This window comes from Quercus lobata, chromosome 4 (genome assembly GCF_001633185.2).
Source record: "Quercus lobata isolate SW786 chromosome 4, ValleyOak3.0 Primary Assembly, whole genome shotgun sequence".
Lineage (NCBI taxonomy): Eukaryota > Viridiplantae > Streptophyta > Magnoliopsida > Fagales > Fagaceae > Quercus > Quercus lobata.
Genome location: NC_044907.1, coordinates 48,720,766 through 48,732,644, shown reverse-complemented (window position 1 = coordinate 48,732,644; position 11,879 = coordinate 48,720,766). Strand labels below are relative to the sequence as shown.

The 11,879-nt window shown below is 35.1% G+C and overlaps 1 protein-coding gene across 3 annotated transcripts in view; it reads left to right on the top strand.

Moving 5' to 3' along the window:
• Nucleotides 1–5,175: 5,175 nt before the first annotated feature.
• Nucleotides 5,176–11,879, top strand: part of LOC115986785 (DENN domain and WD repeat-containing protein SCD1-like) — a 42,710-nt gene continuing 36,006 nt past the window's right edge. The window contains exons 1-6 of one of the 3 annotated variants that reach the window (XM_031110092.1): nucleotides 5,176–5,409; nucleotides 7,048–7,345; nucleotides 7,469–7,562; nucleotides 9,882–10,083; nucleotides 10,644–10,785; nucleotides 10,912–11,012. In XM_031110092.1, the coding sequence (XP_030965952.1) occupies nucleotides 7,172–7,345; nucleotides 7,469–7,562; nucleotides 9,882–10,083; nucleotides 10,644–10,785; nucleotides 10,912–11,012 (713 nt within the window). In that variant the 5' untranslated portion in view covers nucleotides 5,176–5,409; nucleotides 7,048–7,171. The remainder of the gene's footprint in view (nucleotides 5,410–7,047; nucleotides 7,346–7,468; nucleotides 7,563–9,881; nucleotides 10,084–10,643; nucleotides 10,786–10,911; nucleotides 11,013–11,879) is intronic. The other 2 variants (XM_031110091.1, XM_031110090.1) reach the window with 2 other exon arrangements.

Sequence of the window (11,879 nt, the reverse complement as noted above, 5' to 3'; positions counted from 1 at the left end):
TGCGCTCAGCTCCTTGAAGGCACCGATGGAGTTGGGCGTTAATTTGCTGAACCACACCTTTGTAGGACCCTTCAATGTAGTTGGGGCATTGTTGCCTTCTAGTCCTTCTCTGTCCCTCCTTTAGGCACTATTGCCCTCTTGCTTCTTTCTGTGACTGTTGGGCCTAGCATCCCTTTGGTGTAGCTATTCCTCCAGGTAGTGATTTTGCTTAGTAAAGTGTTCCACAACTGCGGCTAGGGTCTGTACTTGTCTTTCAAGGGCAGTTGTGAATGGTTCATCTCTGTTATTGTTGTTGGTTGCCATCGAACGAGTGAGTACCATACAACTCTTTGTCTAGGAAGTATTAATATGGCTACTATTGCTTTCTTATACTTTCCCATAGATGACGCCAACAGATGATGCCAAAAATCGTTAGTGAGCCACACAGTCCTCACGTGCTCTAGACAGAACCTACAAAATAGAAAACAGAGAAGACCTTGCAGAGAGTACCAATGTGGTACTGGCCAAATACCCTCCGTAGGTTAAGTTAGAGAGAATTTTTACAACTCTAGAGTGCCAGAGTTGGGATAATTACACTTACCTTGATTTTATGAGAGTTTTGAGGTTTTTATAATTTTGTAGAGTTAACCTTAATTTCTTTGCAGAGAGGGTCTTTCCTTATAAGGGAGATCTTCATCAATATTCACAATTTATGAGATGATTTCCTTACAGAGATTCCCATAATTATGGTGGGGCGTGGAGCATAAGACATTTCCATACCAGAATCCTTGGAGACTACCCATGCCACGTGGGTGCCATGTAGATGCCATAAGGTGACGCGTGGCTTCAATGGACCGTTCCTTTCTATCCGTTCACCTAAAAGTGTCAATCTGTCCCTTACCTTTTCGTCCAGGTCATGAATCCATCAACTAGCTTTGTTAGACCAACTGTACCGTCTCCAAAATCTAGCTCTGTTAATTCAATCCATCTATCATGAAGTTTACCCCTATTAGTTAAAAAGGTATCCACAATTGTCGGAGCATAGGGAAGGATAGACCCAGGTAGGGGCTCGGGCCTCCCAACCCAATTATTTTATTTTACTTATTATATTTTTCATTTTTGTTTTTGGGCGTCCCTTCCAAAATCTTAAGCCCCTTTCCTCCCCAATCAGCTAGCTTAGCCTAACTAACAACTATTCAACCTAAAAACTTAACAAAAACGATATAAGTATTCACAATAGTGATTTTATTTTAGCAAAAAAGCTATTTTACCACCAAAGAACCAAAGAACCATGTGTTATTTGAAAAAGTTAAAGTTAATTTTTTTGCAACTACAGTAAACTAGTATAAGTACCAATTGGCTGCAGTAAGTTGTCAAAAATAAAATATAATATTTTATTAAGATTATCTCTCCTCATTCGATTAAAAAACTCAAATTATCTCTCTTCCTTTAATATTTTAATGAGTTGTTTATATTAATTTATATTAAGTGGTAAAAAAATAGAACATTTGATATTAAGTGTATTGTAAAGTACGGTGGTAAAACTGTAAAATAGATAAAGTAGTCTAACTTCAAAAAAAAAAAAAAAAAAAAAAAAAAAAATCTAGCCAACCTAGTATTAAAAAACAACATTATTTTGTTTTGTTTTATTTATTTATTTATTTTTGTCTTTGTTCGTAGATGATTGCATTGCATCTTAATGTATTTTGTGTATTTATAATTTATTAATATTATATGGATGCCTATTTGGAGTTTTTTTTTTCTTATACTTCGATCCCCTTTAGCTTGAAATCCTAGATTCATCCCTATTGAAGAATCATGCAAATGTTGTGATATTCTTTGTGAAAAACATAGTGTTAAGTTATAGAAGCACTAAAAAATAATGAAATTTCAATTGGTTGTGGTTTGAATCAAGAAATGAGTCTAAAAAGACCTGGAGATACATGTTGGAGTTCCCATTATGGTGCACTTGTTAATCTTATTCATATGTTTTCTTCTATAATTAATGTGATTGAAACTATTATAGAAGATGCTTTAGATTCTGTTCCAAGAGTAGATGAAAATATCTTAATTGGTTTACTCCAAATATTCGAATCATGTTTGATTTACATTTGATGAAAGGTGTGCTTGTCATAAGTAATGAATTGTCAAAGGCATTCCAACGAAAAGATCAAGATATTATGAATGCTATGAAGTTGGTTAACATTTCATAGTAACGTTTATAGGCCATGAGAGATGATGGGTGAAGCTCTTTACTTGAAGAGGTTTTTGCATTTATTGCGAGAAATAATATTGATGTCCCTAATATGGATGATTTATATCAACCTCTGTCATGACGAAAAACTCAAAACATGAAAAATTCACATCATTATTTTGTGGAGCTTTATTATTATTATTATTATTATTATTATTATTATTATTATTATTATTATTATTATAGATATGCAGCTTCGAGAACTTAATAGTCATTTTGAAAATTCTGGGTTGATACTTTGTGTATTTTGGGTTGTTACTTTGTGTCGCATGTTTGAACTCAAATAACTTTTTTTCAACATTCAACAAGGAGAAATTGATTCAGGTTGCTTAGTTTTATCTAAGTGATTTTTCATCAGTTCAACATATTATTTTGGATAACCAACTTGAGAAATACATCCTTCTACCAAATAAATAAATAAATAAATAAATATATATATATATATATATATATATATTTATATTTAAACTTAAGACATACATCCATGACATGCGGTCCATTGTAGAGTTTTTAGTGCTTAAAGAAATTAGACAACTTGTTGAAAAGATGGTAGAAATGAAAAATAATGTTTTATATCCATTGGTTTACTCATTAGTGATTTTGACATTGATCTTACCAGTTGCAACAAATACTATTGAAAGAGTTTTTTCATCAATGAACATAATTAAAAACCAATTACACAGTCGAATAGAAGATCAATAGATAAGTGATTGCTTAATCACATACATCGAGAAAGATATATTCAAGACTATTGGGTATGAAGAAATCATCCAGTTGTTTCAAAATATGAAAAATCGTCAAGGGCAATTAAGTAAATTAAGCTAGGTATGAAAAAATAAATTAAACTTTACATTTTATGTTAGATTATGTTTGACAATTATATTAGTATATAGGGATAATTACAGCAAACCCACCTATGGTATGGCCCGTTTTCACTTTACCTACTCGTGGTTTAAAACTTTACACTTTGCCCACCTAAACTTTAATCCGTTACCCACCTCTGTTAAAACTAGGGGTAAAAATGTATTTTACTTTCACTGTTATGTCTCTCTTCTCTAAAAACAAAAAATGACATAAAAGTTAAACAAACAAGATCGAAGAGGGGGGTTTTGTACCCATTTCAGATTTTTATACCCCAACCTTTCAATCAGACCCCTTTATCAAACCAAAACTTAATTCACTATCCAACACAAGAAAACCCTCTGGAAAATTCACCCAAACCCACCATTAACAAACCCCTAAAACCAAACCCAACATACAACCCAATCTCATTCACAGATTGAAAGTAGCAGGAGAGAATTAAAGGGTTTCAAATGAGTTCCAGCAAAGGCCAGAGAAAGGTGGATTAGCCATGGATTTCTTCGCCCAAACCCCAGACCCATATATCTCGAGCCTTCTTGTTGTTGCTCGTTGTTGCCATCACGTGGTGGTCCAATTGGCTGTTGGTGTTTGGTCGTTGCTGTTTGGGTCGTTGTTGTCTGGCCATTGGTGTTAGGTTGGTGTTTCTGTTTGAGTTGTTGCTCGCTGCTGCCAACACGCGGTGCACAAAATAAAACAAGGACTGAACGGCCTGAGAGATTTGATTGGCTGCCATGGCTTTCGCTGTACCTTGTCTTTTGCTCCCACTGCTTGTTTGGAGAGTGAAGAGTGTTCATACCTCTTTTATTTATTTATTTTGGTTTGGCCATTGAGGTTTTTTTTTTTTTTTTTTTTTTTTTTTTTTAAATTTTTTTTATGGGGGCCATTGATGTGTTTGGGAAAAAAAAATTTAGAATTTATTTCACAACAGAGAAATAAATTTAGTAATTTTTTTTTAGCTTTCAACTAGTATAGTACTAACTTCAAAGAATATCTTTATTATTTATAATTTTATCGCATGATTTTGTTTTTTTCCAATGCTAAATATTTTACAAGAAAGATTAATGTTAATTGTTAAAGAAATAGATCATTACACAAAACCATACCCTTGAACTCAACTCTGGAAACATGTGTTGCTGTCTTTGTCCTTGTATAAAGACACAAAACCCTCCATGCTCTTTCAAAAAAATTCAAACCCTAACCTTTTGATTTGTGTTATATTATGTTTTGGTTGTAAAAGTTGTCTTCTAACGGAAAAGCCAAAGGTGGGTAACGGATGAGTAACGGATTGAAGTTCAGGTGGGCAAAGTGTAAAATTTTAAACCACGGGTAGACAAAATGAAAATGAGCCAAACCACAAGTGAGTTTGCTGTAATAATCCCTAGTATATATTAATATCGATTACTATTTTTTAGATTAATTTTTTACTTTTAATCTTGTCTTTTAATTTTGCCTCCCCTTGACCTAAATTCTGGGCTCTACCACTACCTAAAGATATTGGTTTAAGAAATATTTTATAGTAAAAGAAAAAAAAAATTGATTATTTTGATATTTTTTATTTTATTTTATTTTATTTTATTTCCCATAAAAGTAGTATCAAATTTTTTCTAAAATAGTCTATTAACAAATATTCTAAGGATATTCGATAACCAAACCCATAAATTAATACACTTATATGTATTATTCAATATTTTTTTTAAATTTTTTTTAAGATTTTATTTGTTGGGAAAGAAATACAAAAAAAAAAAAGTTTTGTTTTACATGATAAAGTAGAAAAAAGTTTATCTTTAAACTAGTTTGGAAAGAAATCCTTAAACTCTTCATATATCTCTTTATTAAATATGAATTTTGAAAATCTAACTGTTAGTTTTATGTTCTTAATATATAAATTATACATTATTTATTATTCAATCAATAAACTTACTCTTTAAACATATTTTAAACCACAAAAAATTTAAATTTAAACATTTAATTTGATGACATAATTATTGATCCGTAATTTTTTTAAATTTTATAAATATGAAAGATTTAATAAAAACATGCAATATAACGATTACATTTTTAAAATTTACTTCAATAAAATACTTACCTAAAATAAAAGCTTGATAAAAAATCCTTTAGTTTCGGCCCAGCCCATTTTTGACTCTGATGACCCGTTTGCCACTAGCCCATCTTTATTTCTAGGAAAGGGGAGAGAACACTGCCGTACCATCTGACCACCACGCCACGCCGCCGAGCTTCGTGCCATCCACCACGCCTCACCGCAGAGCTTGCCGTACCATCCACCACGCTACACCACGCCGCCGATCTCTCACCGTGTGAGACATTTCTTTTCATTTGTTTTCCGGTGGTTTTTTTTTTTTTTTTTTTTTTTTGCCGTGGGTTTTATTGTTGTGGGTATTGGTTGATTTTCATGGGTTGTGGTGGTGGCTTTTAATGTTATTGCCGGTAGGTTGTGAGGTTCAGGTTTATCTAGAGGGATTGGAGGTTCAGATTCAGGTGGATTTCTTTCTTGCTTTGTTCTTGGCTTTGTTGTGGTGACAGTTTTGGGTTATGGATGGTTGTGGTGGTGTGATTTGATGGTGGATTCGGCAGTGGGTGGGTTCAGATGGGGTTTTTTTTTTTTTTTTGGGTGTTTATGTGGTTTCTGATGCGGTCGTTTTGGTGTCTTTGATGGTGGGTTGTGGGGGTGATGGATGGTGTTGACCGGTGAGGTGGGATGTGGGGCGGTGGGGTGGTGGGCTATAAAACACGGGTGCGTTTTTGGATTCGGGTGTGGGTTTGGGTGTGGGTGTGGGTATGGGATTCAGCAATTTTTGAAAAAGTAGATAACAGGTGCGGGGATTAAAAAATTTCTAAAAATACTTTTATTTATATTTTTAATATATTGCTAAGTATATTTTTTCATATTATATAAACATATACCGAATTTAAGAGTAATAGTAAATAATAACTAAAATATGATGTTTATAAATTAAATAAAACACATAAGTTTGAAACTAAAACATTGCATGATGTTCAGAAATAAGAATACAACTTAGAAGTGTGAAACTAAAACAAAATAAAAGATAATCAACAAAACAATCAAAGAGTATCATCATCAAGATCAATAGCTTCACTTCGAATTAGTTTGATACTTGAGTTGAATGAGCTTGAGATTGAAAAACTAAGATTGAAAGCTTTAATTAGTTTGATACCTACGTTGAAAGTGGGTTGGTAAGGTAAGGTAAGGTAAGGTGAGGTGAGGTGAGCTTGAAACTTGAGACTTGAGGTGAGCTTGAGATTGAGAGTCATGCAAAGAATAGGAGAGTGAGATATTGTGTCTTAGGGAGTGACTGAGTGCATCTGTGAGAGAGGGGAGACGGAGAGTAGAGAGCTGAGAGGGGACTGGGGAGCACAGAGAGTGAGAGAGAGCTGAAAATTGAAGAATGAATTGGGTTGAGAGCTGAGATAGTTTAGGGTTTTGTTATTAAGTTCAAATGGTGTGTTTTACACCCTTTTTTTTTGAATTTCGGCCTAAATCGGCTGGTTCGGCGCCGGTACGGCCTGAATCGGTGTGTTTCGGCCGGTATGGACTGATTTGGCCTGAGTCGGCGCAAATCGGCGTGTATTGGGAAATGAAAAAAAAAAAAATTTGGACACGGCACCGACATGTAGGTAGCAGCGTCGGATGCGGGTGCGGCGCGCATTTTGCCGTGTCCGTGCATCATAGGTTGTGGGTTTTTTATTTTGTATTTTTATATACTGTTGGTTTTTTTAATATTTGTATATATTATTTTAATGTATAGAATTGAAGAATAGAAGATGTGATGAATAGTATATTGTAAAATGATGTGGTAAAATAATAAAGTAAATTTTTTGATGTGTTAAAATGACATAATTTTGCAAAGTAGGTTATAATGATAATAAATCATTAGCTTCCTTCATCAATCATTTTCCACTTCCTTTTTTCCCAGTGAAAATTCTTTTTCCTACCTATTCAAATTTCAATCCCATCACCTGGGTCTTCACAACCAAATGCGAATCAATCCATTGGATTCAAATTCACACAAATCCTAGATCTCGCATTGCACAACAACAATGGCTCAGATCTTTGAGTACTTTGTGGTATGTGGAATCGGTCCAGAGATTCGAACCCTAGACAATATCAAAGGGTTCCATGGAACAGAAGTGATGTACCTTCCTTCTTTGCTCGATCAGTACCCTCCGCCTAACCACACTCTCTACCCTCCTCCACCGCCTCAGCTCCCCACCGTAAGTATTATCGTTACTGCCACAGTTTTCTGATTTTGCTTTTCGTGTTTTGAGTTCAATTTTATTGTGCTTTTTCAATGCTGAGAAATTTGAGTTGTTTCGGGAAAATGTGCTTTCTGGCAGGTTGTTCTACCGGCTGGTGTGGAGTTTTACTCATCGGGTTTTGATTCCAATGATCCTTCAACTTTTCCAAAAACCTATCCGATCGTTTTAACTGGTGCGTTTGAACTAAGTGCAAATCTTATTCATTTATTTATTAGAACTTATTTAAACCTTATTTATATGAATTTTAGATTCTAGAATGTGTGATTTATGCTTGATGTGCATTTTATATTTTTGGAATTGTAAGACCCCATATTTGTAATTAGCATAGCGAAGAAACCAGGACAATGCGATCCTATTAGTCAAGAGTCATGTAGTTCAATTGGTAGCTCCTGATGTTTCTAAATGGGACGATCAAGGTTCGAATCCCCCCCCTTGTTGTAACTATTTTAAAAAGAAGAAGAAGAAGGCAATGTAATCTGATTAGCTGTGTGCATGAGTTCCATGGTTTGCTTTGCTTTAGCCGTATTTCTTAGCGGATTATGGGCTATAATGCTTGTTCTCTCTCTTTTATTTTATTTTTGGTTAGTTACACGCATCCTGTGGATTTTGAACTTGTCACCTCACCTTCCACTAATAATTGTAGAAGGAGGAAGTGCAATTTAAGCTAGAGCTATCAAGCCTATTCTAATGAAAATAGTTGTTTTGGCACGGTTTATTTGCCCTCTATGCGGTACCTTTCCCCTTTTTGCTAAGTCTTTCATTAGGGGACTTTCTTTTGTGTCTTTCCTCACATTTACTTCACATACATTACTAAATTTCCCAATTCCCTGTCTTTCTTCACCATCATTTTTCCTCTGTCTTTTTTGCTAGTGAGAAGTGCTCGTTCCAATACTTCTTTTGGCCCATGTATGTTTGAGTTGAGATCCAAAGTTGTAATGGCTTTGAACTTCTTTGAGTTGATAGGTTATTACTCTCCCTAGACAAATTTTTCTTGTTTCCCGTTAGTGTTGTTTAATCTTGTTAGACTTATTTTTCTTTCAGCCATAAATAACATAGAGCTCCAGCAATTATAGTTGCTGGAGCCTAGGCCCTAGAGTTAAATATTAGGAGCAACTCTCTGTAGTTGTGCAAATGGTTATATTTGTAATTTTTTTTGAAGTATAACATTGTTTCTAGTAACTATGTCTGTCCTGCTTGACAACTTAGATCATTAGAAACTCAAGTAACTTCCCACCCAATGCAAGTTGGCCTTGCCATTGACTTTATAAGCATTATTTTCTAGCCATCTGGTAGTGCAAGTTTGTATATCCCTCATACACTATGCCAAGCTTAGAATTCGATTGTTGATGTAGGACTTGTGTAGATGGCCTTTTGTTTGTTGCTATATTTGTGCATATCCTGCATATAATCTATTTATGCTGCAATTTTTTTTTTTTCCTCTGAAGAAGGATGATAAACGACGAGTGGGCTTTCGATGTGGTGGGTATGATTTGCGATGTGGAAGATGGTGATGGATTTGTACCGGCCTGATTTTTATTTTCTGGTCAAAAACCCTTCTTTTTTTTCCCCCTCTCTCATATCCGGTTGTACCCAGACCTTGTCCTAGCTGTACCCTTATAAAAAACTATTTATTCTTGCCCGGGTAAGCATTAGAGATAGTTGTACTCATATCCGACTTGTACCCGTGTCTAACATAGGTACTTTGCCATTTTTGGTGCATATGTGCATCTTAGATTTTCATTGCCCCAAAGCACATAAGGATTAGACGAATATGTGGCAAATCTCAACAAATGCCTTGCAAAACAACCTAGTGTCATCTTCAACTAACATATGCGAGATACACATCTTTTTTGTGAAACCTCTTCTCACTTTGAACCCATTCACTCCCACCCTTCACGGTCCGCGCTAGTATGGCACTAATTGCTTCCATGACTAAGATAAAAGGGTATTGGAGATTAGAGATAATGGACCCCCTTGTCTCAACGCCCTTGAGTTGCCCAATAGAGAACTGTTAACTGATATTGAAAAATGCACAATAGACACATAGAAGGCTATTGACTTCCTTCACCTCTCCCCAAAATCATAATGATCTAACATATACAATATTTACATGATCATATGCCTTCTCAATATGCAGTTTACATGATCTGTGGTGTGGGGGGCTTTCGTGAAAGAATAACTTCTAGAACTTTAGGTATTGTTTGTAATAGGGATGCTTTAGTGGCTGAGCTTTTATCTTTCAGGGATGAGTCATGAAATGTTTAAAAGCTGATTTTAAATGGTGACTACTGTTTGGTGTTAACATGGTTTAGTATAATTTTTTATTTTTATTTTTTTAAATTTTATTTATATTTATCCATTTGAGTTAAATTTATTGTATTTGTTTATTAAACTGTGAATATTTTGTGTAAATTCTTTTTTATTATTGTATGTTATTAAGACTTATCATGAAATTGTTATTTATATTTTTATTTGTCTAAACTTGCTGCAGAGGGAGATGGATCAAAAATTTACGTTAGTTGCATTGCTTTTCGAGATCCAGTCAATGAAGATATTGCCGAAGCTTACCATATACAAGCAAATTCTTTTGCTGACAAATGTATTTGTATTGTTTCACGGTCGCCCAGTTTCCATGTTCTTAGAAGTGCACTTGAGGAACTATTTACACTTTGCTTTTCCCCAAATGGAAGTAGGTATGTGTCCTTCAGTGCTAAAATCTTGGTTGTGTTTTACAGTTGGCATTTAAGTGGGATCTAGATGTTTTATCTACAACTTTGTTTCTCTAGATGATATATATACCTAGAAGGGTTGGGTTTAAGTTATATGTGGTGCAGCTCTTTATGATGGGGGACCATGGTAGTAACCATTAAAGACCTATAAAAAGCATTCCAAAGTCAATTCTAACACCCAAGTGTTAATTTGGCACATGACACCTCTCCCTTTAGGTTTGTGGATGAATGACAATTCCTCTTGAGGTTTGGCATAATCAACTGATTCACCATTACACTTGCAGATATAACACTAATCCGTAGTACATACCTTTTTGTTCTATTCTTTTTCCTGTAAATTGTTAATCGTCAACTTTTCCCCAAGACAGCAGTCCATACAAAGAAAGCCATTGGAGAAGGGAACTTAATCACACACACATGTATATATTATGAATTTAAGTTAGAAAATTTGGCAATTGTAAAATGAAACTCTATGGTATTCTTTTCCAGTGTATTTAATGCTCTTAGCTTTGCAATAATTTCAGCAAGCCATTGTGGGATGTAATAGCACATATGGTGTCCAATGTACCTTTGCCTACCCCTGGAAGGGATCGAGTTTTGTTTGCGATAGATAACTGTCTGCTTTCTGTGGAGGCTCCACCCAAGGATGGTCTCCCTCATGCTGATGTATGATCCTCTAGTTCTTTCTGGTTCTTTAGCTATTTGGGGCTTCCTTTTGCTGATAGTGTGATTCAGCAGTTGTTGAAAAATAACCTTTTTATTTGTTAATCATCCTTTATTTCATGGATGCAGATATCATTTCAGCCACTGGTACAGTGCTTGGATGTTGACAACTTAATTAAACTTTTTACAGCAGTGTTGCTTGAAAGGAGAATTTTGCTACGATCAAACAAGTACCACTCTTTACTTAAGACATTTGATCTTGTTTCTAGTAAAAGCTAAGTTGTAATTATTCTTTTTTTATCCAATGTTGCTTTTGTTGATGGCAATAAGCTGTTGCCTCTGCTGTCATATGGTTTTGTTCAGGTCACAAGTGATTTATGGATGATACCTGTGATTAATATGAAACTAATATTCTGCAGTAGTTTATTTTTATTTTATTATTTTTAAAATTTGGGCGGGGTTTGGAAAAATGTAGTACATTATAGGCTGATCACGTTGGTCCTGGATTTAAAATATTTTTTATTGGTAAGTTGCACATGCACTTGATTGGTTTTGATGAAATTGCCCTCCATATTGCTCTTACAATGGGTGAAGAAGTGCCATTGGAGTTAGAACTCGTATGGAGAAGACCTCTACAAAATGAATTTAGGGGAAATCTAAGGCCAGCTAAAAGGTAAGACGTATATACTCCTAAACCAGAAGAAGGGGAACAATACCATTCACCTTCCATGGGTAGACGAGGGTTGAACTCCCTAGGGATTTGGTATCTATCTACAAGGGTTTTCAATTTGAGGGCGTCTAAGGTGGACGCTACCTTGGGGGCACAGCTATAGATCACGTCTTCTTCCTCCTCATCTTGAGGGCTAGGTGGTCCTCTGGACGAGCTAGTCCCAGCTCCAGAGGCCATCTTGCATAGCATCTCCTGGAATTCCTCTAAACGAATACCAGGAACCCCAGATAAATAGTCCTTGTCTGAGGAACTACTACCATAGATCGTGCTACCTTCACCACTCTCATAACTCCTAGAAGAAACGTCTTTGTACTCCTCTATCTCTCTCTCTAAACTATTACTAGATGAAGACATGACTAAAATAAAG